The sequence below is a fragment of the Cottoperca gobio genome, chromosome 14, assembly GCF_900634415.1.
Source record: "Cottoperca gobio chromosome 14, fCotGob3.1, whole genome shotgun sequence".
Taxonomy (NCBI): Eukaryota; Metazoa; Chordata; class Actinopteri; order Perciformes; family Bovichtidae; genus Cottoperca; species Cottoperca gobio.
This window is the reverse complement of record NC_041368.1, coordinates 21341942-21364800: the sequence shown is the minus strand read 5'-3', so window position 1 is coordinate 21364800 and position 22859 is coordinate 21341942. Positions and strand designations below refer to the sequence as shown.

At 42.4% G+C, this 22859-nt stretch overlaps 1 protein-coding gene and 1 long non-coding RNA gene across 2 annotated transcripts in view; one reads left to right on the top strand and one right to left on the bottom strand.

Moving 5' to 3' along the window:
* The window catches only part of LOC115019434 (uncharacterized), a 17504-nt gene extending 5910 nt beyond the window's left edge, over positions 1–11594 (top strand). The window contains exon 3 of the long non-coding RNA XR_003833483.1: positions 11101–11594. This is a non-coding gene — a long non-coding RNA (uncharacterized LOC115019434). The remainder of the gene's footprint in view (positions 1–11100) is intronic.
* prr7 (proline rich 7 (synaptic)) lies at positions 2708–22859 on the bottom strand. The gene is made up of 3 exons (XM_029448996.1): positions 22545–22859; positions 13053–14983; positions 2708–4421 (listed from the first exon to the last, which is right to left on the bottom strand). The coding sequence occupies exons 2-3, from the start codon at positions 13396–13398 to the stop codon at positions 3772–3774; spliced, it is 996 nt and encodes a 331-aa protein (XP_029304856.1). The 5' UTR covers positions 13399–14983; positions 22545–22859; the 3' UTR covers positions 2708–3771.

Genomic DNA, 22859 nt, shown 5'->3' with positions numbered 1-22859 from the left:
TTTTAAGCCGAGAAAGTTCAGGACTTTGCAGGTGAGCCACGAGGAAACATCGACAGGCTCCATGGATTTGATTAATTAATCCCTCTAGAACTGCTGAATCTAAGTCCACAAACTCCACAGTAAGATGCAAAACTTAACCATCTGATATTGTAGAATGGTAGAAATGTATAACCCGAAAAACAAAAAAGCCAAATTACAAGTGCGCCTACAAACAGCAGGGCGTCATCAAGCCTTTAAGTCAAGTATTAGATTTTCCACTAAATATTACCCACTCCTTTTGTAAGGCACTGCTGCAAGAAACCCCCCCCCAACTGTGATTCACTTTTATGAGGTTTAATAAGAACACCAGATGTGTTAGGAGGAAGGAAAATCCAATTTCTTTTTGCAAATTGCAAATTGAAACCTTTTTGAGTTTTGGTGCATAATATTAAAACTTGAAGAACATCTGAGCTGGATTCGTCTTCGCTTCTATCATGTTGAGCATATGATGTATGGGAAGTATAATTTGGAGATGAAGTGACTCGTTTTGAGCACGTAAAAAGGTAGAGAAATTATTTGAAATTGGGAAAACCCTTACCAGCGATGAGTGGCGTCGATGATGGCCTCATCATCGTCACTCAATGCTGCATCTTACACCAATGAAGCAGCAGCATTAGAATACATTACAGTGGCAATAGGGATTTTAAAAAAAGAATAAGCACAACAGAACTGCAGTCAGAAGAGAAAAGTGAGGATGCAGAGGAGAGAATCAAGGGAGGGGGAATGAAAGAAGGAGTTGAGGGAAGGTAAGAGTGACTCAGAGGCTAACTGAGGGAGTCAGACACACGGAAATTCCCGATTTACATTAAAGGCTTTCCTGATTGGCAGAGACAGACGTTTAGAATCAATTAAGCTGAGAGAAGCAGAGAAAAAAGAACATGATAATCTGTGAAAACGTTCGAGGCGGAGGTCCACAGGAAGAGGAGGCTGGGGAACATCTCGTAGGTCCTTTTTTTATTATTATACATAGAAGTAGCAGCTCTGTATCGTACCGATCAGATAGAAAATAATCAACTAACCTAGGGTTGTTAAATTAATGCTCACTGTCTGCTTTTAATCAATCAATGTTGATAACCACAGAGAATTACGATGTGAAGAGAAAGGCTTTTAGATGAAGATGCAGTGTTTTCTTTAAATGGTGAACGTTGCATCCTGCTGAGTGTCACCAGCTACTAAACCCAAAAGCAAATCCGTGTCTTTCTTTGTTGTTTCTTTGCAGGATTTGCTTCCTGGAGATCATATCCTATCTAGTATGTGCAGGGGAGGAAGGAAGGCTCCTGCACACTGTCCATATGTTATAGATCATCAACAATGCTTTTGTGTAGCGCACATTTCATATCAGGTAAAGTTAAAGTATTGTCTGTGGAAGGTTTGTCACGCCCAACTAATCAGAATTGAGAAACTAAGAGGAATAGCTGATTTCACTCTTTACTCTTTTAGCGTGTTAGCTAACTTTGTTTGCTAGTTGTACGGCCAGAGACAAAAACATAGAGCAACCTCTTGAAGTGTCCTCTCCTTTTGTCTTTATAGGCATACGATTCAAACACTCCTCAGTTTCTCTTTACCGTACACGCCTGGTTTCTCTCAGGTAGGTGTACATGTCAGATCGTCCATCCATTGAGTCAGCGTGCAGCGGTTGGCCAATCTGCACATTAGTTCATGCTAACCTTCTCAAGTAACACTCGCGATCCCGGAGAGTGAGTGACCAGTACGCAGAGAAACTTCTGTTAAAAAGCAAGCCAACAAAACTGTGTTGGTTCAGGGTGTTATTCTGCTTCCACCTACAGAAAATCTGTGGGATTTCCAAACCAAGACTTTTTGATCCTGCACACTGACTTTATTGTGTGCAAGGACTTCCTATTGGCTGAAAGCATCCAACCCCCTGCAAACAGAGGTCTTTATGGGTTTAAACTTACCCAATATTACATTACAGGTCATTTAGCGGACGCTCTTATCCAGAGCGACTTACAGTGACAGTCTCCCTGGAGCAACTCAGGGTTAAGTACCTTGCTCAGGGGTACAATGGTGGCAGCCCTGTCTATTGAACTCACAACCTTCTGGTTTGGAAGGCGTACCACTAGATCACTAGCCTATCACCACCCTGTATACAGTATATACACATGCATACACAAAGAGAGACCCCTACTGAAAGACAGGCAGACTAAATCCTAATAGACAGAAGGGTAATTACCGAAGACTTGATCCAAAAAGCGGTGGAGCTGAACATAACCAGGGTAGAAAGAATATTAACACTCGCATTTTACTTGCTTACAGTCTTCTTTTCCCTTGCCTATGCTGCTGCTGCATTCACCCACCAAGTAATACATGTCATTTTCCCCACACTTCAAAGTTCCCACTCCAGTCTGACTACAAAGTGTGATCAAAACCATCAGGCTGAACATAAGAATCAAACAAAAATGACACAAGCGGGAAAATGAAAAGTAAATACGATGAAGAAGAAAATGATTATTGTACTGTAAAGGAGATGTTACTGCAAATAAATCCAGAAGACATATATAGAGTGGAGTTAATGGCTTTAATTTTGATTTCAAGATGCTCTAGAGGGAGGAATTAAATATTTCAATGGTGTATACTGCGGTGAGCATAACAACACAATTAGCTGGTCCCATTTTGGCCATTTTATCTCTATAAATTATTGGAAGAAGCCTAGCAGGTGAAGATGTTTTTATTTCACAAGAGAAATTTGAGCATTTGTCACAAAGCTTAAAAGGATGATAGTAAATTTTTGTACATGGAAAGTTGTGTTTTTTCACACAAATGACCCAGTTGTCGCCATTCCCGTGACCACCAAACGGCTCGAACTTCCAAAAATGAGGCCGAAACTGCAACAGTTTGTAGCAAAGACATTGGAAACAACGAAGCAATGTGTTACAAAATCCAAGTACACTTGGTTTCTCTGGAGAGCTTGTTGTACTCTACGTTTGTTCTGGCCGTCAGTGTGAAAACTGGCCTTCGGGCTCTGATGTCACAATCATGGTGGTCGAATCCCACTGAAGGGTCACACCACGTGCTCTTTTGTAACTGTTAATACTCCCAGTCCTTGAGATGAGACAAGCTGTGAACAGAGTCTTCGAAAATCAGAGCAGATAAAAGAGGAGAGGTCGACGTGGGCAACAGACAGTTCCCGGGAGCCATGGCAACGGCAAAGTGGTACAATAGGTTGCTCAAGCACAGAGAGACGAGAGGAGATGAGGGATGAACAGAATGAGAGGGCGACAGGATAAGGGGAGGAAGAGATTAAAATGAAGGGATGAAAGGTAACGAAACAGCTGTGCTTGTTGCTTGTCGTTTTACCTCGTTACTGGTCCTTTTCCTCTCCGCCTCTGTTGTTCAAAGGAACCTTGACTCAATTATCTTCAATATGACACCAGGATACCGCTGTAACTCAACAACACTGTTGTGAAACGGTGTGTAATCTCCTCTTTTACTCACACACAGAGCTGAAAGCTGATCTCAGCAGAGTAAGTGGCACCCTTCACCCACAGAGCTGCATGGGGAATTGAACTCCTGACGCCTTACGCAGCACTTTAACCCTCTTTTAGCTTTTCAGGGAATTAAATCTCTACTACTAGCGGTGTTAGTGCTGCAAACACGGAGCAGCAAAGGAGCCATACAGACAGGAAGTCTGTCTTTATAGATCTCCTGCTTGAAGGCTCTTCAGAGATAGACCAACTTATTGGTTAGTTAGACTCCTCCAGTAAGCATCCAGGTCTAGACAGCAGTGCTACGACCCAGCAGAGGGAAGGCTGTTGGCAGGCCACAGCTTGGCTCCAGTCCCCTCAGTCCATGGACCCCCTGAAGCCCCTGCAGTCCTCCTTGAAACCCCTGTATCCCCCCTTGAAGTCCTTGTATCCCCCCTTGAAATCCTTGTATGCTTCCTCGAAGTCCTTGTATGCTCCCTTGGAGTCCTTGTATGCCTCCTTGGAGTCCTTGTATGCCACCTCGGAGCCCAAGTCCATGGTGAGTCCTGGGCTCTCGGCGGGGCATGGTAGCCATCGCGGCAGCAGCCTGGATGGAGCAGGCCCCCGGCGGGGAGAGGTTGTTGTGGTTCAGGTCGATGTTGGACAGGAGATGACCCAGGGAGTCCCAGCGCTGGGACGAAGGCAGGCGTATCAGGGAGGAGTAACCCCGCTCAGGAAATACAGCCATCACGGGAGGCTTGCTGGTGTCGGTTGTGAACACCGGAGGAGGATCCCGGTGTTCCCTGAGAGGCGGAGCCGGTGGTGGCGCGGCTCTTGGTGGGGCGGGCTTCAGGTAGGTACCCCCCCGCGGGTCGGCCAGGACCTCACTGTAGGGCGGAGGAGGATCCTCCATCAGAACTGCCTCCTCATAGCAGGGCGGCTTCCCAAATATGTCTGTGTCTGAAAGAAAAGAAGAGACTGGGATTACATTTTTAAACCCTTCTTAGCATAATTTTTCAACGTACAGGGTAATCCGGTGGACTTCATATGTAGTTAAAGTTGTGAATTTATAGAAAACTACTTGGTTTAGTTTTTGTAAAATATTCTGGTTTGGGTTGAACATATGTTTGTTCCATAACTTAAGTTAAGACTTTGCACAGGACAGAACAGAGTCCTGGATTAAAGTTTGTTAAACCCATCCATCCACCCTGAACTGCTCTTTTTGTACTACGTCACCTGACTTCCTCCTTTGCTCCACTCATAATTCCTACAGCCACTAGATGCAGTTGTGCACGTGCAAACTGATGTTGACATGGAGCGTCATAGTTTAAACGTAGGGCCAATGATCAAGCTGCCGTATTTGACAATTTGTCCCAGAGGCCAACCATGGTACTGCAATTAAGAAAAGTCCCCTTCCTCATAGACCACCATTATAAAGGGACATCTATAAAACTGTTGACAAGACATATCTCAACTAAAAAGATTGTAATAAACAACGTCCTACTGTGATACTGTGACCGTGTGTTCAGCTGTGGGAACAAAAACCATCACAGCACATTTGGTCTGAACGTTCTGTTTGTCTCTCTCTCACACACATTTTAATTTCCCCACTCGCTCCTATTTCAGGCGCACTCGTTTTCCATCCTTCCTCCTCTTGCTAAGGCTGAAGCATCATTTCTAATGATACTGGGTAAACGATGTGCGTGGCATGTTATTACTTGTTATATATTTTTGCTAACAAAACCATAATCAAATACAGTCAGTGATGACGTAAAATGATGATTCACGAGTGTCTAACATTGCCATTTACTTCTATTGTTAGGGAGTAGTGAATGATTGCAGTGTTGGTGTGTGGTTTGACATTATCAGGAAATTAGTTTTCCATGAATTGTATCCAGATTTATGAAAGACAACCTGTGGACGCATGTTCTAAAAGCTATGTTTGCAAATGTGTCTTTAAACAGTGACAGAGTCACAGTCCTGGTGCTTGATTAAACTATTAATTACTAAGAGTACTTTAAGTAGGTTTGCACATACAAGACATCTTGGTGTTGTCGTGCAGAGTGAATGTTGTGTTTTCCATGTGTCAGTCATGATACAAACATGAGCCAAAACACATCGAATGCTGTCTCTGACAATCCTTTTCCTCTGACCGTATCTCCTAGAAATTATGTTTATATATTACTTAATTGTTCACGTTGTGGTGAGAAACGTAATCTGGATTATGTGTGTTTATTTATCACACCAGAATTGCGAGCGGCTGGTCCTGGTGGATTCCCGTCAGTCGACAAAAGCACTTTTTTAAAGGAGAACACAGGCCGAGGGATTTACAGAGCAGATAATATATGTTGTCGCATTTGACAGTTGAAAACATAATCCCATCGGCTTTATGTTTCTTTCATAACATACTTCCTGTTGCAAACGATTTGTATACTGTACAAACATCATTTCCAGAGATTCTTTGGGTATTATTTCCTTTTTTTTTTGGTGAATTTGTGTGACATATTTTTCTGTTGATTTCCTTTCTACACTACCGTTTAGATTTGCATAAAGGGAAAGAAATGTGTCATTGTCTATTGACACTGATGAGGATTTATCTGCTGTTATCTGCGCTGTTCGAGCACAGCCAAATAAAAGCCTCGACAAGATATGTTCTGCAATGTTTGCGTCGGCTGCAGTTGCAGATTCCTCGCTTGTTCTCTACTAATTGGAACATTCACACCTGTTTGTAATTACACTGAAGGACAGCTGAGGGCCTTTTAGCTGCTAAAGCTGACAGAAGTGAAGGGGTGTTTACTTTTTGTTCTATCGGATACAGTTTCCAGCAGAAAGAGACAAATTGTTAAACTTCAGGTTGTATAGAATTGTGGCATTTAAACAACCATCTGTTACCTGGCACGAATTGGTTCGACATTTTCTCCTGGGTGACATTGAAGCAAAAAAAACTACCAAATGTTAGTTTCACTGTCGAAGTTTACTCCTGCAACATTTCTAAAATACCTGTGACCTGAAAGAGCCTGTGGGCATAATGTAAGACGGTGGAGTCTATGTTTTTAATGTATTCTTACATCTTAAAGCAGAGTTTTTGGAACAAGTGGAGGCAGTTTCTTTTTCCAGGCTGATGAAACTGCCCAGATCCTGATCAATAAGCGTCGATATGTTGCACAAGCTCTCCTCCTGCTTTAACACAAACTCGTCTTTTCAGTTTCTTGCAGAGGCTCTTTAGAAATAAAGAAAAAGTTTGCAACTTTTAAAAAAGAGATCCATGCATACGTTTATTTTTGCCTTTTCAAAATGACAAACATCTGAACTCATTTCCTGGTTCTGTAGTAATAACATTTTCTCTCTTTGATACGTTTCAGCTGCCCTGGCTGGTGGGGAAATTAGGGAACCATTTTAATTTTCCCTGCAGGTTCTATTACACATTATCAGCCTGAAAAGTCCAATTTTATTGTCACGGAGATTCAGAAAATAGCAGATCCAGCCCTGTAACCATAATCATTACTGAGAGAGAAACATTCACTATGGCCAGATGTAATCATTTCTAAGTGACTTTAATTGGCCATTCAAGCACCATGAGTTTGCTTTGGTATTAATAAAGGTGAAAGAATCTCGTCTTTTTCAAGATGCGTTCAGAAGGGTCATGAAGCAAAGTGGCTCAATTAAGTCCCAACAAAAATCAACGGAGAAAAGCGAACACATGCGGTAAGAAGTTTGCTGTACTGTCGCTCATATGAACTGAGACAAAGACAAGTTAAGTTAAGAAAAACTTGACTTGAATCTACTTTATTTTGGCCCCCATACTAATCTGACTCCATCTGTTGGGTATCTACCAATATCGAGTCCAATTTACCTAAATGTTCACTAAATAAACACATTGAAATAAGAGCTCTGAGATACTAACGGCACATGCTCCAGCCTCGCACCTCATCAAAATATGGTCAGGTGACATCACGGCGGTCACTTCTTGTATACAGTTTATTCTTAGGCCACATCTTTTGTCTTCAGTTTTTCTTGCTTCACTTCAATGTGTGCAGTTGCTGTGGCTGCTTTGACGTACAATATAGTCTATAAGTGTTCAACTTTGATGTTTGTTGCAGTCCAAGAATGGTGATAAATATTGTTAATAACTACTAGAAGTGAATGAACTTGCAGTGTCACAGCCCGAACCTATTTGCAGCCACATCAACACACATCCACAGCTGTTTGTTGAACTGTTGCCATGGAGCGGGATGTATTTATAGATGCAAATGTTGTATGCTCTTGTGTACGTGTGAGTGTACCTGGCCAAATCCATCACTTCTCCACCATGCCTCACAGATACCTACAGGATCGACTGTCATTATCGCCCTAACTCCCCCGTCCATCTGTTTCTACTGTAAAACAATACGACCAGCTGCCAGGACAGCTTTAAATAAACATCAGCAGAAACACATGAGACTGATGTTTCCAGCGGGAGGATCAGAGGGGCTTCGTTTGAAGCAGCAGCCAGCACTGTGAGGACAAAGTATGTGAGTGTGTGTCGTGTGATACAGTGATGTGTGACAGCTACTGTACATCGGTCGTGGTGCGTTACAGGATTACACAGAATCCTGATTAAAGGGAAACATGTGTGGCTTAAGGTACATCATTTTAGGTCCAATTCCTCTTCTCCCATCTTATCTCTTCCCTTTCCTCCCTCATCATATATCCCTCTCTAATGCTATCTGAAAAAGTGTAAATGGAGTCCCACCACTCTCAGCATCTCCACGTCTCTCTCTCTTCCCTCTGGTAATGAAACAGCTCCTGGCTTCTCTCTCCGTCCTCTGTTGTGCTCAGCTGGTCGGCACCTGCTTCTCTTTTAGCTCTGCTGCTGCCTGGATACAGAACCTCTTCATCAGTCTGCTTTGTGACCGAGACTCCAGCAACCTTTTGTTTTATCCGTTACTGTCTGTCTGTGCTCATTAAGCATCTTTGACAGCAGCTGATGCTCTTCTACTCACTCCAGTAATCCCTCTTTCCCTCATCCCCTCTTTCTTTTTTAGCATTTTACAGATTTATTTAATCTTTATGCTGTTAGTTGCTTTTTGATTTACTGTTTTCCTCTGTAAAATATTTTAGGTTTCATTCTTCCTTCAATACGACAGCATGCACATTAGTACATTCTCCTGCGATCCATAGCAACTATAGAAACTGGAGACAGACTTAAAAAAGAAAAGAAAACATTTAAATCTTTGTAAAAGTTGGTATTTTTCAGTGGTGTGCCAGTGCATTTCACACCTAGGCCTTCAGTGATGTCCTACACAGTCCTACCTGAATTATTCCCCCTCTTAATACCATCATTATGACGCCATGGCTCTAGAAACTATACATTTAGACAGAAACGCAGTATAACCGGGCGTTGCATCACCCTAACATAGTCAAGTACAACTGAGTTATATTAATATTTCCGAAGCATTTAGTTGTAAATAGCAGGCATTCCCAGCAGTACAATGTGCAGTGCCTCTCGGAGGCTGTGAGCCGGGGGTACCGCTCGTAGTTAGTGACTTGAAAGTGTCAGACAAACCCTTTTCCCAGCTGTGATAGGCTCGCTAGCGTCGGGGTTAGCCGTTCTCTTCTCACGATGTCTAGCTTTTCTTGAAAAGTTGTAATTATATCTGCGACCACATCGATCTCTTCTCCTCCTTCAGCCATTGTGGGTTGAAAAAAAACTAACTGCTTGTAGAAATCTACACAAATTAGTTCGTTCAAAGTTTGCTAGCTCTGCATAGCTCTGCCTCTCCATAGTGCGTATCCAATCAAAAGACGTGGACGTGCTGACGTTATCGTACGCCTTCTAGCTGGCCCCGGTGCTGCCAACTCGAAATCTGATTGGTTAACGCCACGGTTTAGTTTCCATTCACTTTAAAGCTACAGGCGCCCGCCCTGTTGCTTCTGAAGGCCTCAGGGCAGATCTCTTGGACCCTGGCAACACATCATGGCTGAAATATGATTGGATAAAAGCTCTAACATAAAAGGCCAGACCTCCAAATCTCCATCTGAGGCTGGAAGCAGCGCAACCAAGAGGAAAGCTATGAAATGAAGAGAATAGACTATGGGGAATAATGTAATACATATTTGTGGAAAAAATATATCAACATTAAATGTATATTCTGATGATGTTTAGGCCAGCAGAGAAGGCCTTGCTGGCCCTGACGGCCCACCACTGGTATTTCTAGTTATAAATGGCACATTTGCTGCACATGTTAATGCTCTAACGTTACTTAGCGCTTGTAGGTTTCTCATTGGGTCCTTCGGTGCCGTGTATTAAACGCCGGCGGTTTTACTTAATGCTAATGCTGCTCGGTGCTGACAATCATTTTCACTGCAGTTGCACTTTTTTTCATTTCAGACGTGTTTACAATTCAAGCCTTTTTCTAGCTTTCAAGGTTGAAGCTTGAATTCCTGAAAAGGAAAATAGCCTCGTGTTTACTTCTGCCAGGCGGGAGAAGCAGAATGCTCCCAAAATTCATGAATGAATTACCATATAAATGTTGTACACACACACACATTGGGCTGACAAAGAATTTGAAAGTTTTGGTTGGGAAAGAGGAAGTCAGGAAACACTCCCTCTCTGATTGTGAAGAGCTGAGGTGCCATTGAGCAAGGCACTTAACTGCCAACTGCACAAGTGGAGCAGCTCAGTGACCTGCGGTGTCAGTCTGCGTTGCGGTTGGCAGCTGCCAGCTGGGACTAATTGAACGAGGCAGGGTGTTGATTAAAAGAGAGCTTTTACACCGGATGGATCAGGTTCCAGATGTTTGAATCGTTATCTAAATCTTGTTGATTGATTCAGAGCTGTGCTTGTGAATGGCTGTTTCACCAGCTGGATCAACAACTGAACCAATCAGTGCAATGAAATATTGAACAAACGTTTCTGGTCCTGAGATGGAGAATCCTACCGACTTTAGTAAACCCCTAACTTTAGCTCTCGAGCCACAATCAGGCTCGACAATTAATAAATGGATCACCATGAAATCTGGTTCAGAAATTCATGATTTCCCTTTATGATTAATTATAAATGATCCGGAACAACTTACACATCTCTTGATTGGAAGAATAGCAGCAATACAAATGTCTGACCTGCTTTTTATAATGAAAAACATTCAACTCTTCGACAAAATCAGGCATTACACACCTGGAACATGTAATGAAAGACTATTTACTGATACCATATAAAGTAAGTGCAATACTCACTCTTCTACCTCCTCCACCAATCAAGCAACTGAAACCATTCACAAAAAACCCTTCAAGAAACAAGCTAGCTGCTCCTAGCCCTCGCTAACATAGCTTTTATGTCCTCCAGAAGAAGAAGAAGAAGCGAGATGAAGAAACCAACTTGAATAACTCCGACTGATGAAGCTTCCATTTAGCTTTGGCTGAACTTTAGACGCACTGTGAATTGTGTCTCATTTCTTACAAGCTAATCACATTATGGAGGGAACGCTTCAGAATGATTACAGTGATCAATAACTCTTCGTACATTTGTGGAAAATCTTTTAAGATGGAGACCTGGGGGGGGGGGGAGCCTGTCTCTGTTCCTTCTCTCGCCCAGCTGTGCTCCTCCTGACTCTACATTCTCTTGATTGTCTCTTTCTTCTCGTCTTCTCTTCACTTTTAGTTTAGCCCGGCCGTGTTGTTGCTCGCTCCATCACTGCTCGGCCTCCACAGTCACCGCCCACGCCTCAGCGGCAGCTGTCACCGTGACGCCCCGCGGGGGAACGCTGCTCAGCAGGCGGGGAGCTGGGAGCTGGAAGCTGGGAAGCGAAGTGTCTAAAAAATATCTGACACATAATGAAATCCTCCTCCTGTCCTCTGCTTCTCTGTCCTCATCCTAGTTGCTCATATGGATGTTGTGAATGTATTCATTATTTCTCAAATGTCTTTGTTGTATTTGTTTGTACGAGTGTTATGAATGAAATATGCATTTGGTCTGTAAATAAAGAGCAAATAAGATGTGACAGGTTTGATATTTGTCAGTAATTTTACACTCAGCAGAAATTAATTTCCTGCTCGAGATGCGGTCGGCAGTGAGTTTAGCGTTGTGACTAATGGATGCAGCAGTTTATATTTTGACAGCTAAGTACAGCTCCAGAGAGAGGAGGAAAGAAAAACACTGTGAGGTGAAAGACGCTTGTTTCTTACACTATTGGTGCTGGATATCTTCACGTCACAGGGTGGGTATTGTTTGGATGTTACCAATTCCGGTTCTGCTTATCGATACTGGTTCTCAACGATTCTATTATCCGATTCTTTGAGGGGGTCACATGCTTTCTTCACGTATTCATATATAACATATTCAAATACTTTAACCTTACCTTAACCTTTACCTAATATTTATATTGCTTTGAAAACATCTCCTTCAAACATTCAAGTTTCTCGCCAAAGATATATTTTGACAAGATTACACTTTATGAGGTGTGCACTGGTACACACTGTTTTTCCAGGAGTTAGCCCCAGCCGAACACTCTTCTCCCACCTTCTCTCGCAACAGACACACTCTTGTAGATACTTGCAGCCTTTGACGCTTCACGTAAATGCTGAATGCTGAATAACATTGAAGAGACAAACTGGAGTCTTCAGTTCTCATACAGAGTCAGACGGTACACTCGGTGCTGTTAGCCTGTTAGCTTGTTAGCCTGTTAGCTTGTTAGCCTGTTAGCTTGTTAGCCTGTTAGCTTGTTAGCTTGTTACTGCTAATGACTGCACGGTTTGGAGAGCCTCACTGCTGCAGTTTGGTTGATAACATGACTTTTCATCGTTGTTTTCTTCTTTATTTTGATTTAAATACTTAATACATTTCTTATTTCGGACACAGTAAAGGGGTGTCAGGGTTAGGTGCTAGGGTTACTTGGGGAGGTGGTTAGGAGCGTGTTTCAGGCCATTTGAAGTCTAATGAAGTATATTGAGTGGAAGTCATTTATGTTTCCGAGATATATTAAGTTGTAGACTACAAAAAGCACGAGACCCTATGAAATAATGTAGTGTTTAACGTGCTAAACCTGACGCATCAGATGGTTTGTGACACACAAACATCTGAGAAGCTGTCATTGGAAACGTTTTGGAAAAGACAAGTGGAAAACTTGAACAAATCCATCGAGAAAAGCCATCAGTGCTGTTCTTTGCTTATCTTTCTATGAAGAAATACTCTCCAGTTGTGATATACCTGATGCTGTTGCAGCTATGCAGAATTGTTGTTTTGAACAGGCGCCTAAACCACAGTCATAACTGCTGAGAGCTCCTCACGGGCACTTGACACAAAAGCATTACTTGAAGCCTGACCAGATGGAGTTCCATGTGATTTTGAGATATAGCGAGAGTCCAGCTGCTGTGCAAGGTAAGTGGCAACAATAACACTTGAACTTCAAGGTAATTGTTCACCTTTTAAAATCCTCCTCCTCACATACAAGTCCCTCCACATTTCCCTTTTACCTCCTCCACTACTCCACCTCCCTTATATTATAAAATGGTTCAAAACTGTAAAAACACCGACAGCAGATAAACAAAGATTCAAATGTACATTATGAATGTATGCATCGAAGAAAACCCACAATAACAATCCCGTTACGTTACCTGGCATGCTGATCCAGTTTGCTTGCGGCATGGGATGAGGAACCTGCAGAGGAACAGCTGGCGACAGGGTTTGAGGAGGGCAGAACTGCGGGGGATCTCTGGGCAGCTGTAAAGGTGGAGGTGGAGGCAGAGGAGGAGGGGGCTGCGGGTAGCCTGTGGGGTGGCAGCTGAGTGGCTCCATCTCTACGGTTCGCAGACATTGCTCCCTCAGCCTCTCCTCGTGGCGGCGCTTCAGCCGGCGCTGCAGGAAGCTGCAGAAACAGCACAGCATGACGATGAAGGCCCAGACCAACCAGAAGCCGGCGAAACAGGCCAGGAAGGTGTAGGTGCCCTGCGACATCACCATGGCAGTGACCGAGGCAGGTGAGTTCCGGTGCGCAGGACGGGATGTACGTAAACTTGGCAAGCTTGTGGCTCGTCTTTGCAGGGTCAATAAATGATGGCACTGCTATCACATTCAGTGATAAATATGTTGCAGATTAAAATGCTGACATTGCTATCCCGTGGGCTGTAATCCAACGTGGGAACTAACAAAATAAAAGGTGATAAAAAGAGTTAACAGCAGCCGAAGGAAACTTTCCTCTCTGGCTGCAACTGTTCAGCCACTTGACATGAATACTGAAGTATTTAAATCAGATAAAATAACAACATTCTTCAAAATAATAACAAAAAGATCCGATCCAAAACTCTCTGGCTTGTTTCAAGATGGCCGCCGTCTCATTACAATAATTAAACATACATTAAAATTCTGCTTTCTTGGTGTAATTATCAAGAACAACGGTAGCTAAGATCCTTAAGAACTGCCGGGAGAAGTTAAAATGGTGGTTATTTAAATTACAAACGGTTCACAGTTGATGAGGAAATTATTTTCTGGAACATACCACATGTCTGAATATTAAATGTTCCACAGTCTCGCTGTTTATGAAGGGCTGGCCGTCAATACAAAGCAGCATCCTCAATAAAATGTGTAATTACAGACTTTAGCATTCGTATTAAATGAAATGTCATTCAAATGTTTTTCCTAGAAGAAGGTGCACAAAAGACCCAAATGCCAAAAGTTAATGGAGAGGTTAATTGGTTTGAGATTAGCGGCAGCGGCTCGTAACATGTGAATCACAGGATGTTACACGTTTGATGCGTGACAGCAGAAACGGGGCATAAAAAATTTGATTTTTGTCCAAATTATGTGTCTGGAAATGAGAAACCTACCGTGCTAGAGCCGCACCACAAGCAAATCCAAAAGAAAAGGAAATGTTGTGCCTTTTTAAATATTAAAGGTATATTAATTTAAACTCGAAACAGAGTCTATATACATTTTAAATTACTGAATGATCCAAAATCTGGTGTTTGGATCAGAAAACTTGAAATAACTTGCAGGAAATTGTAAAAAAACTCTTTCTTTCTGCTTGTAAATCATCTGTATCCGTCCAGATGTTTCAGCACTCATTTACATTGAAATGTGTCTGAATCCAAGGATAAATACACACATTCACAAACTGTTGTTCCACAAAATCACAGATGAACAGCAGCAAACATCCATTTAAATTCTCCCCAAACAGCTGCACCAGACCCCTTTCAATAATCCACAATCTCAGGGGTGGTGGCTGAAAACGTTTCCATCTTTTCTGAAGGAAAATAAAACTGCAACAGCTTAATTTCTGAGGCCGAACCTCAAGTCCAACACACAAGAGGTTAAAAATAAAAAAACAAGTTGAAGCTAGAAGAAACAAAGGCCTGTGGGCTGGATGAACCGAGGTGACGTCCAATCAGAAGCTCCAAAAACTCTGAGTTGATGTGTGAATCCCTGTTGGACACGTTTGTCAAAAAGCTGGTCCCTTCAGGGTCGGGGGGGGCCGGAGTCGGGGGGCCGTCTACACCGCAGGGAAATTCTTCCCTCTCAGATCCCAGCGGGACTCCTCGGCCTCACTGCTCTACAAAGACACACGGGGAGGAGACGACACCATCGTCAGTGATTATCAGAGGACAAATTCAGACAATACTTTCAACACAGTGAGAACTCGGAGCAGTAAAAACAGCGCCGAGGCCATGTGCTTATAACTCTCAGCTGTTCAGGCAGGATTATGACGCCGACCTCGGGGGGGTGAGGATCAGTTTCACACTTCAGAGAGCAGCTCACAGAGAAAATATTCACAGTGATGTAGTGAAAGTTACTGAAACAAAAACTAAACCAACAGGACACATTGTTCCCTATCGCCCAGAACAAGCTCTTTAACGTTTACACCGTTTAAGTAAAGGAACGTAAACACATGTTGTTATCGGGGAAAAATAACCGAAACCACTACAACGGATGAAGTTTTTCCTGGATGATGTACATCTAGTCCACCAGTGTCCAAATCCACTCTGCATGAAATCCACATAGAAGACGGAGAAAACAGAAAACTGGAACCACTTTATTAGGGTTTGACGATTGGTCGAATATATCAACTGGTTGGCTTCCAGCACAAAAACAGCATGTTTGCACGCACACACACACACACACACACACACACACACACACACACACACAGATGCTGATCCCTTCCACATCCACCATGTTTATGTTTCTGATTACGTGGGTGTTTTCCTAAAAAGCATTGACTGGCTAAAAGGAAACAGTCGGTGGCCTCTAAATGGCAGAAAACTGAATAAATGAATAATTTTGTGTCAAAACCGCAGCAGAATAATCTCACACACAAACAGCAGCTGCTTTTTCCTCCTTCATTTGCTCCAATCTCAGGAGCATTTCTGCAGCTTGATTAGCAGCTGATGTCTGCAGAACCTGAGCTGGAGCGAGACTGAAATGATCTCTGCAGTGAGAAGAACAAGGACGTGTAACATGTACACTCCTCTGGACACCAAGATGTTCTGTTCCTCCAAAGTGTAGTTAAAATCGGACCGGCGCAGAAGGTCCTGCATGTTTACATGGACGTTATTTAGACTCCTCCATGTGGTGGAGGAAACTGAAGATTTCTGCTGATCATTTTGGACCGAGATGTCTTGTGGTGAGGAGGTTAACAACAACACGGTGTAGCCTTGTTCTCCAAGTGTTGATTGCTGGACCAAACTTCATGATAAAAAGTTACATTTTAGTTCTCTTTATTATTAAACTATAGACTCAATATTGTTTATCATATGCGACACTTCAGATTCTCTTGTGAGGACGAAATGCCTAAAACAGACTCGTTATGGGAGTCTATATAAATCATTATAATATTGTCCATCCATCGTCTACATCTTATCCGGGGTCGGGTCGCGGGGGGCAGCAGCTCCAGTAAGGAACCCCAATCTTCCCTTCTCCGGAACACATCCTCCAGCTCCAACTGGGGGGTCCCGAGGCGTTCCCAGTGAGGAGATATAATCTCTCCACCAAGTCCTGGGTCTTCCCCGGGGTCTCCTCCCAGCTGGACGTGCCTGGAACACCTCCCTAGGGAGGCACCCAGGCGGCATCCTTACTTGATGATGAACCACCTCAACTGGCTCCTTTCAAACGTAAAGGAGCAGCGGCTCTACCCAGAGTCTCTCTCGGATGGCTGAGCTTCTCACCCTTTATTATAATTATAATATTGTAATAATTGTTGTTATTTTACAATTTATAGATCCTCTGCTCGTGTCCACCTCCTCGCAGGAAGCCGCCCTCAGTGAGTAAGAAACATGTTTTTCACCAGACAACAAAAATTACAAGAAAAGAGACGAAATGGTGTTTTTGCAAAACTCTAAAGAGTTCTGAATGTATTATTTCTTCGCTTCCTGTCTGAGCAGCTCCTGAGAGAATCACTCTCACCTGTAAATGCTCTTAACAGTTGTGACTCATCCCGTCAACATGTTGTCACTATTCGAATCAGGCTGAAAACATGACATTTTCAGCCATTTTGAAATAAGATCTGATATCTAAGTGACACCAGAGTTGAAACAAAATGTGTGAATGTTCTCTTTTATTTCTCAAACACTAACTGGTTAACTACGAGGACTGTGGGTTGTAGTTATTTTTTACACAATTGGACACTTGTACCGTATTAGAGTTGCATTTATAGCACAAGTGGAGCCGTCATGTTTTTTCTTTTCATCTTCCACCTCCAGATTAACTTTGGGATTCACACTCCTGGGTCTTCTGTAATTTGAAAGCAGAGGTGATTCATCAGCAGAGGGCCTTCATGAGGTTGCACAGCCGCTGATATTTCCATCCGTGAGCGCCGGTGTGGAACAGAGCTTTTGTCTACTCCTCCACTTCCTGCCTGTCCGATCCAGTCATCACAGAGGAGCAACGATATGTACTCAGACCTCAAGCTCCACTCCCACACATGTACAACAACACACGTGTACAGTACATACTCGCACTATTTATATCCCTCTTTTGTCTCTCATACGGTCTACAATCTGAAAACTGATCTCGCTCTGATTTAGAGGAATGAGGATTTTGAAGGGCAACAATAGAATATGAATAGACTAAATATAAAAGATTAACCGTCCAATGCAGCGTAATACAACCCCATTCTATCCATAATGACTGCTACAGCTTTAAAAGGCCGAACAAAAACTTATTCAGAAGTTAAAGTCCATGTTTCTTTGTATAAAAAAAATCTCAAACAAAAGTGATTCAAAGTGCTTTACAACAGTAGGGTAGTTATATTACAGTGACAAAGGGGAATCATTAGCAGCACATCCTCACATTTAAGACGCTGGAGCATTTCTATTCTTAAAAGATGACTAGGACAATTAATCTATTATCAAAATACAACCGTTTCTATTGATCAACTGTTCATTTAGCATCATGCATACGTTTTTATATACTAAAAATCAATCATCTTCATATATTATACATTAAAAATAGCAGCAGAGACAGAGAGGAGACAGGAAAAAGCAGCAAGCGACAGAAGGAGAGAGAAAAAGCAGCATCGAAGAGAGAGGAGAGAGGAAAAAGAGCAGCGCTCATCTACATATATTATATATTAAAAATCATCATCTACATATATTATATATTAAAAATCATCATCTACATATATTATATATTAAAAATCATCATCTACATATATTATATATTAAAAATCATCATCTACATATATTATATATTAAAAATCATCATCTTCATATATTATATATTAAAAATCATCATCTTCATATATTATATATTAAAAATCATCATCTTCATATATTATATATTAAAAATCATCATCTTCATATATTATATATTAAAAATCATCATCTTCATATATTATATATTAAAAATCATCATCTTCATATATTATATATTAAAAATCATCATCTACATATATTATATTTAAAAATCATCATCTACATATATTATATACTAAAAATCATCATCTTCAGAGAGGAGAGAGGAAAAAGCAGCAGCGGCAGGAGGAGAGAGGAAAAAGCAGCGGCAGAGAGGAAAAAGCAGCAGCGGCAGAGAGGAGAGAGGAAAAAGCAGCCGCGACAGAGAGGAGAGAGGAAAAAGCAGCAGCGGCAGAGAGGAGAGAGGAAAAAGAAGCAGCGGCAGAGAGGAGAGAGGAAAAAGCAGCAGCGGCAGAGAGGAGAGAGGAAAAAGCAGCAGCGAGAGAGAGAGAGAGGAAAAAGCAGCAGCGGAAGAGAGGAGAGAGGAAAAGCAGCAGCGAGAGAGAGAGAAGAGGAAAAAGCAGCAGCGACAGAGAGGAGAGAGGAAAAAGCAGCAGCGAGAGAAGGAGAGAGGAAAAAGCAGCAGCGGCAGAGGAGAGAGGAAAAGCAGCAGCGGCAGAGAGGAGAGAGGAAAAAAGCAGCAGGGAGAGAGAGGAGAGAGGAAAAAGCAGCAGCGACAGAGAGGAGAGAGGAAAAAGCAGCAGCGACAGAGAGGAGAGAGGAAAAAGCAGCAGCGGCAGAGAGAGAGAGGAAAAGCAGCAGCGGCAGAGAGGAGAGAGGAAAAGCAGCAGCGGCAGAGAGGAGAGAGGAAAAGCAGCAGCGGCGAGAGGACGACGAAAAGCAGCAGCGACAGATGAGGAGAGAGGAAAAGCAGCAGCGACATAGAGGAGAGAGGAAAAAGCAGCAGCGGCAGAGAGGAGAGAGGAAAAAGCAGCAGCGAGAGAGAGGAGAGAGGAAGCAGCAGCGACAGAGAGGAGAGAGGAAGCAGCAGCGACAGAGAGGAGAGAGGAAAAAGCAGCAGCGCAGAGAGGAGAGAGGAAGCAGCAGCGACAGAGAGGAGAGAGGAAAAAGCAGCAGCGGCAGAGAGAGAGAGGAAGCAGCAGCGACAGAGATGTAGAGAGAAGCAGCAGCGACAGAGAGGAGAGAGGAAAAGCAGCAGCGGCAGAGAGAGAGAGGAAAAAGCAGCAGCGACAGAGAGGAGAGAGGAAAAAGCAGCAGCTACAGAGAGGAAAAAGCAGCAGCGGCAGAGAGGAAAAAGCAGCAGCGACAGAGAGGAGAGAGGAAAAAGCAGCAGCGGCCAGAGAGGAAAAAGCAGCAGCGACAGAGAGGAGAGACGAAAAACAGCAGCGACAGAGAGGAGAGACGAGAAAGAAGCAGCGACAAAGAGGAGAGACGAAAAAGCAGCAGGGAGAGAGAGGAGAGAGGAAAAAGCAGCAGCGGCAGAGAGGAGAGAGGAAAAGCAGCAGCGGCAGAGAGGAGAGAGGAAAATAGCAGTCAGCGGCAGAGAGGAGAGAGGAAAAAGCAGCAGCGGCAGAGAGTAGAGAGGAAAAAGCAGCAGCGACAGAGAGAGAGAGGAAAAGCAGCAGCGAGAGATAGGTAGAGAGTGAAAAGCAGCAGCGGCAGAGAGGAGAGAGGAAAAAGCAGCAGCGGCAGAGAGGCGAGAGGAAAAGCAGCATGCGGCAATGAGTATATAGTAAAAATCATCATCTTCATATATTATATATTAAAAATCATCTATATATGTTATACACTAAAAATCATCATTTATATATATATATACTATAAATAATCATCTATATATATATATTATAATAATATAAATCATCATATAAAGTAAATTTGGAAAATGAGAAGTTACAAAATGTCAAAATCTTAAACCTTTGGACTCATTTTTAGAATTGGTACGTTATGCACAGTACATTTTGTCTGATTATTAATCAAAACAATAAACTTAAAAAGCTGAATCTACACATTTCCTGTGCACCTCGACAGGGACGTAAAACCGGTTTCAGACTCATCTCTTCATCCAGCCAGTTGAACATGTGAGGATTCAGAGTTTTTGCTTCAAGGACACTCTCCAGGCCTCGGCAGGCCACTTCATTTCCTCTGAGCTTTCAGAAAGCGGCATGTCTTTCGTCACATTTCACTCAGAGCACAAAACCCACATGATCACTGGATCCACAGGAGGTTGGTCTCAGGTGGAAATCTACTATACCCCCCCCGCAAATGAGTTCTTATTGCTACTCGTGACCTTTACTTTACTCATTTTATGAAGATTACGGAGCATTCACAAAATAAAGGAGAACACCTAAAACTGTTAAAGTTCTGACTTTTCAGCTGCAGTATTTTACATCTGTGTTGGATAAACAGTGTTTTTATACATCGTCATGTTTTTAGGTAAGATAGAAATTCATAAGGGGTCAGTGCGAGTCATACACACTGATATTCAGATTCTCACCATGGTTTGAGTAGAACACTAATAAACAGCAAATAAAACACGACGAGAAAATATACAAATATCCCAATAAATTAAAGTTAAAAACAAAGTTTAACAAACAAATTTAAGAGGAAAAATAAGTAAAGATTTGTAAAATCGAGCACTTCAGACTGACTGACAACAAATAAAAACTATGATGACTTTCTGCCCCCTCTTAAAGCTCCCTGCTGGTCCTGTGTAGACGCTCTTCTAATCTCATTGTACTTCCTCTTCAGGTGTTCCTACTCAGGCCTGATTGTGCAAGTCTTTATAAAGGAGCAGGACGCTCTCAGCAGATTGATGTGACTCAGCTGCTTGTTGTTTCTCTTTGCAGCTATTTCCAGGTAGTTTTGAGAAAATGGGTCTCGTCATTGTTTCTTGTTCTTGTTTTTAGTAGCGTCTGACGGCCCAGTGTGTGGCTGGATGTAGGTTCATCTTCTCTTTTTGTTACGTTCGACCGGCCTCACTTACCCATGCTACTCTTTCTGTTAGTTTCACTTCTTGGGTCACGTTTATTTAAAACAACAGACAAGTTGCTTTGATTGAACACAAGCTAACAAAGACTAACATGCTGATGTTTAGCAGGTACCATGTTCACCATGTTAGTCTAGTGTGCTAGCATGCTACATAGGCTAGCACGTGTTCATTTATAGTTAATACAAAGTAAAACTGAGGATTATATTGTGATTAGTTTCACAGGCATTTAGTCATAAACTAAAGTATTCATCCTCCAGGGACCATGAATGTCTTCACATGTCAATCATATAGTTGTTGAGTGTAGCCTGAACATGTGTAAACTGTATGCTAGGCTAACATGGCTAACATGGCCTGAGGCGCCACCTCATCACCTAAATGTTATCTGCAGCTTTCAGTATCATCTGATAAGAAAATTAAGAATCAATATTAAATAATAATGAGTACAAGCTCACCATGTTAAATTAGACTTACTTTAAAATGGTCGAGTATAAAAAGATGGAATATTCACCAGTTAAAGATGTGTTATGTTTGCCTGTCCTCGACTAAATACATACTTAGTCGGCGAACACTCGTATGATTTAGTCGACTTATTGATTAGTTTGTTTTATTGACATCTGTAAAGCTGATTTTCTCCAAAAAAGAAATATGCAAAAGCACCACTTTAATGTTTATGTGCTCATACATTTCTTATAAAATGAGTAATTCAGCATGAAAGACTAAAAAATTAATCTTAGCCGATTTAGACCAACACGACCAACTAGTTGACTAAATGACCAAAAGAGTACCCACCACTGAGTTTACCCTCTTCAGCTGTATGTTAGGCCTCTCTGCATGGAAACTTCTTCAGGGACCCTTTTGGTCTTTGGGGCCCGTGTGTGTGTGTGTGTGTGTGTGTGTGCGTGTGTGTGTGTGTTGCTAGAGATTTAAACTGCTAGCAGCTGCCAACAAAACCAAGAAGTCTTTGTTTGATATTTGGAGCCTTCACTGTGTGTTTCAGCACCTATGTCTCTTGAATTAAACTCAATCATGTCTCTTGAATTAAACTCAATCATGTCTGTGCCAATCCATCCAAAACTCTACCGATGATTCCTACATTACGCAACAGACGCACTGCTGTGTTTTTGTGTCCCTCTTTAATATCCTCCATGAGAGAAACAGCAGGAGGGTTTGTCATCGGGAGAATAAAGATTGTTAGAAAAACAGCGACAATAAGCCAATTAATGAATGTTGGAGGAGTAAGACCTCCTTCTACATGGAGCTCATGAGATAAGGCGACAGCGCAGGTAATAAAATACCTTAAACAACAGTAACGACGCTGTAAACTCACAGCATGTTTACACGCGCGCACACACACACACACACACACACACACACTACAGGACACTACAGGTCTGTGATTGAATCACATTTTGGTTACAGGAAAGACTCACCTTTAAATTCTTCTGAGGTCTCAAACGAAACGCTTCACTTATAAAGCTCGCTCCGGTGCCATTTAAGTTTTATATCCAACATTTAAAAAAAACAAAAATAACAAAACAAACGATGGATTAAAAGAGATATATAAAATGAACCACTTTCCTGCGTCCGTTCCCTGTCGGAGTGTGTATACTGTCCACCGGTCAGATCATCGCCCGTTAAAGGATGCGAGCTCCCCCGCTTTCTCTCTCCTCCCTGCCGGGAGCTGCGCGTCGTGTTTTGGACGTCAAGGCTAATAAAAAGAGAGGTTTATCGGTTCACCTTGACAG

Coding starts and splice junctions, on each gene's coding strand:
- prr7 (XM_029448996.1), bottom strand. CDS start 13,398: ATGGTGATGTCGCAGGGCACCTACACCTTCCTGGCCTGTTTCGCCGGC. Junction 4,422..13,052: donor AAACTGGATCAGCATGCCAG/GTAACGTAACGG, acceptor CTTTTCTTTCAG/ACACAGACATATTTGGGAAG.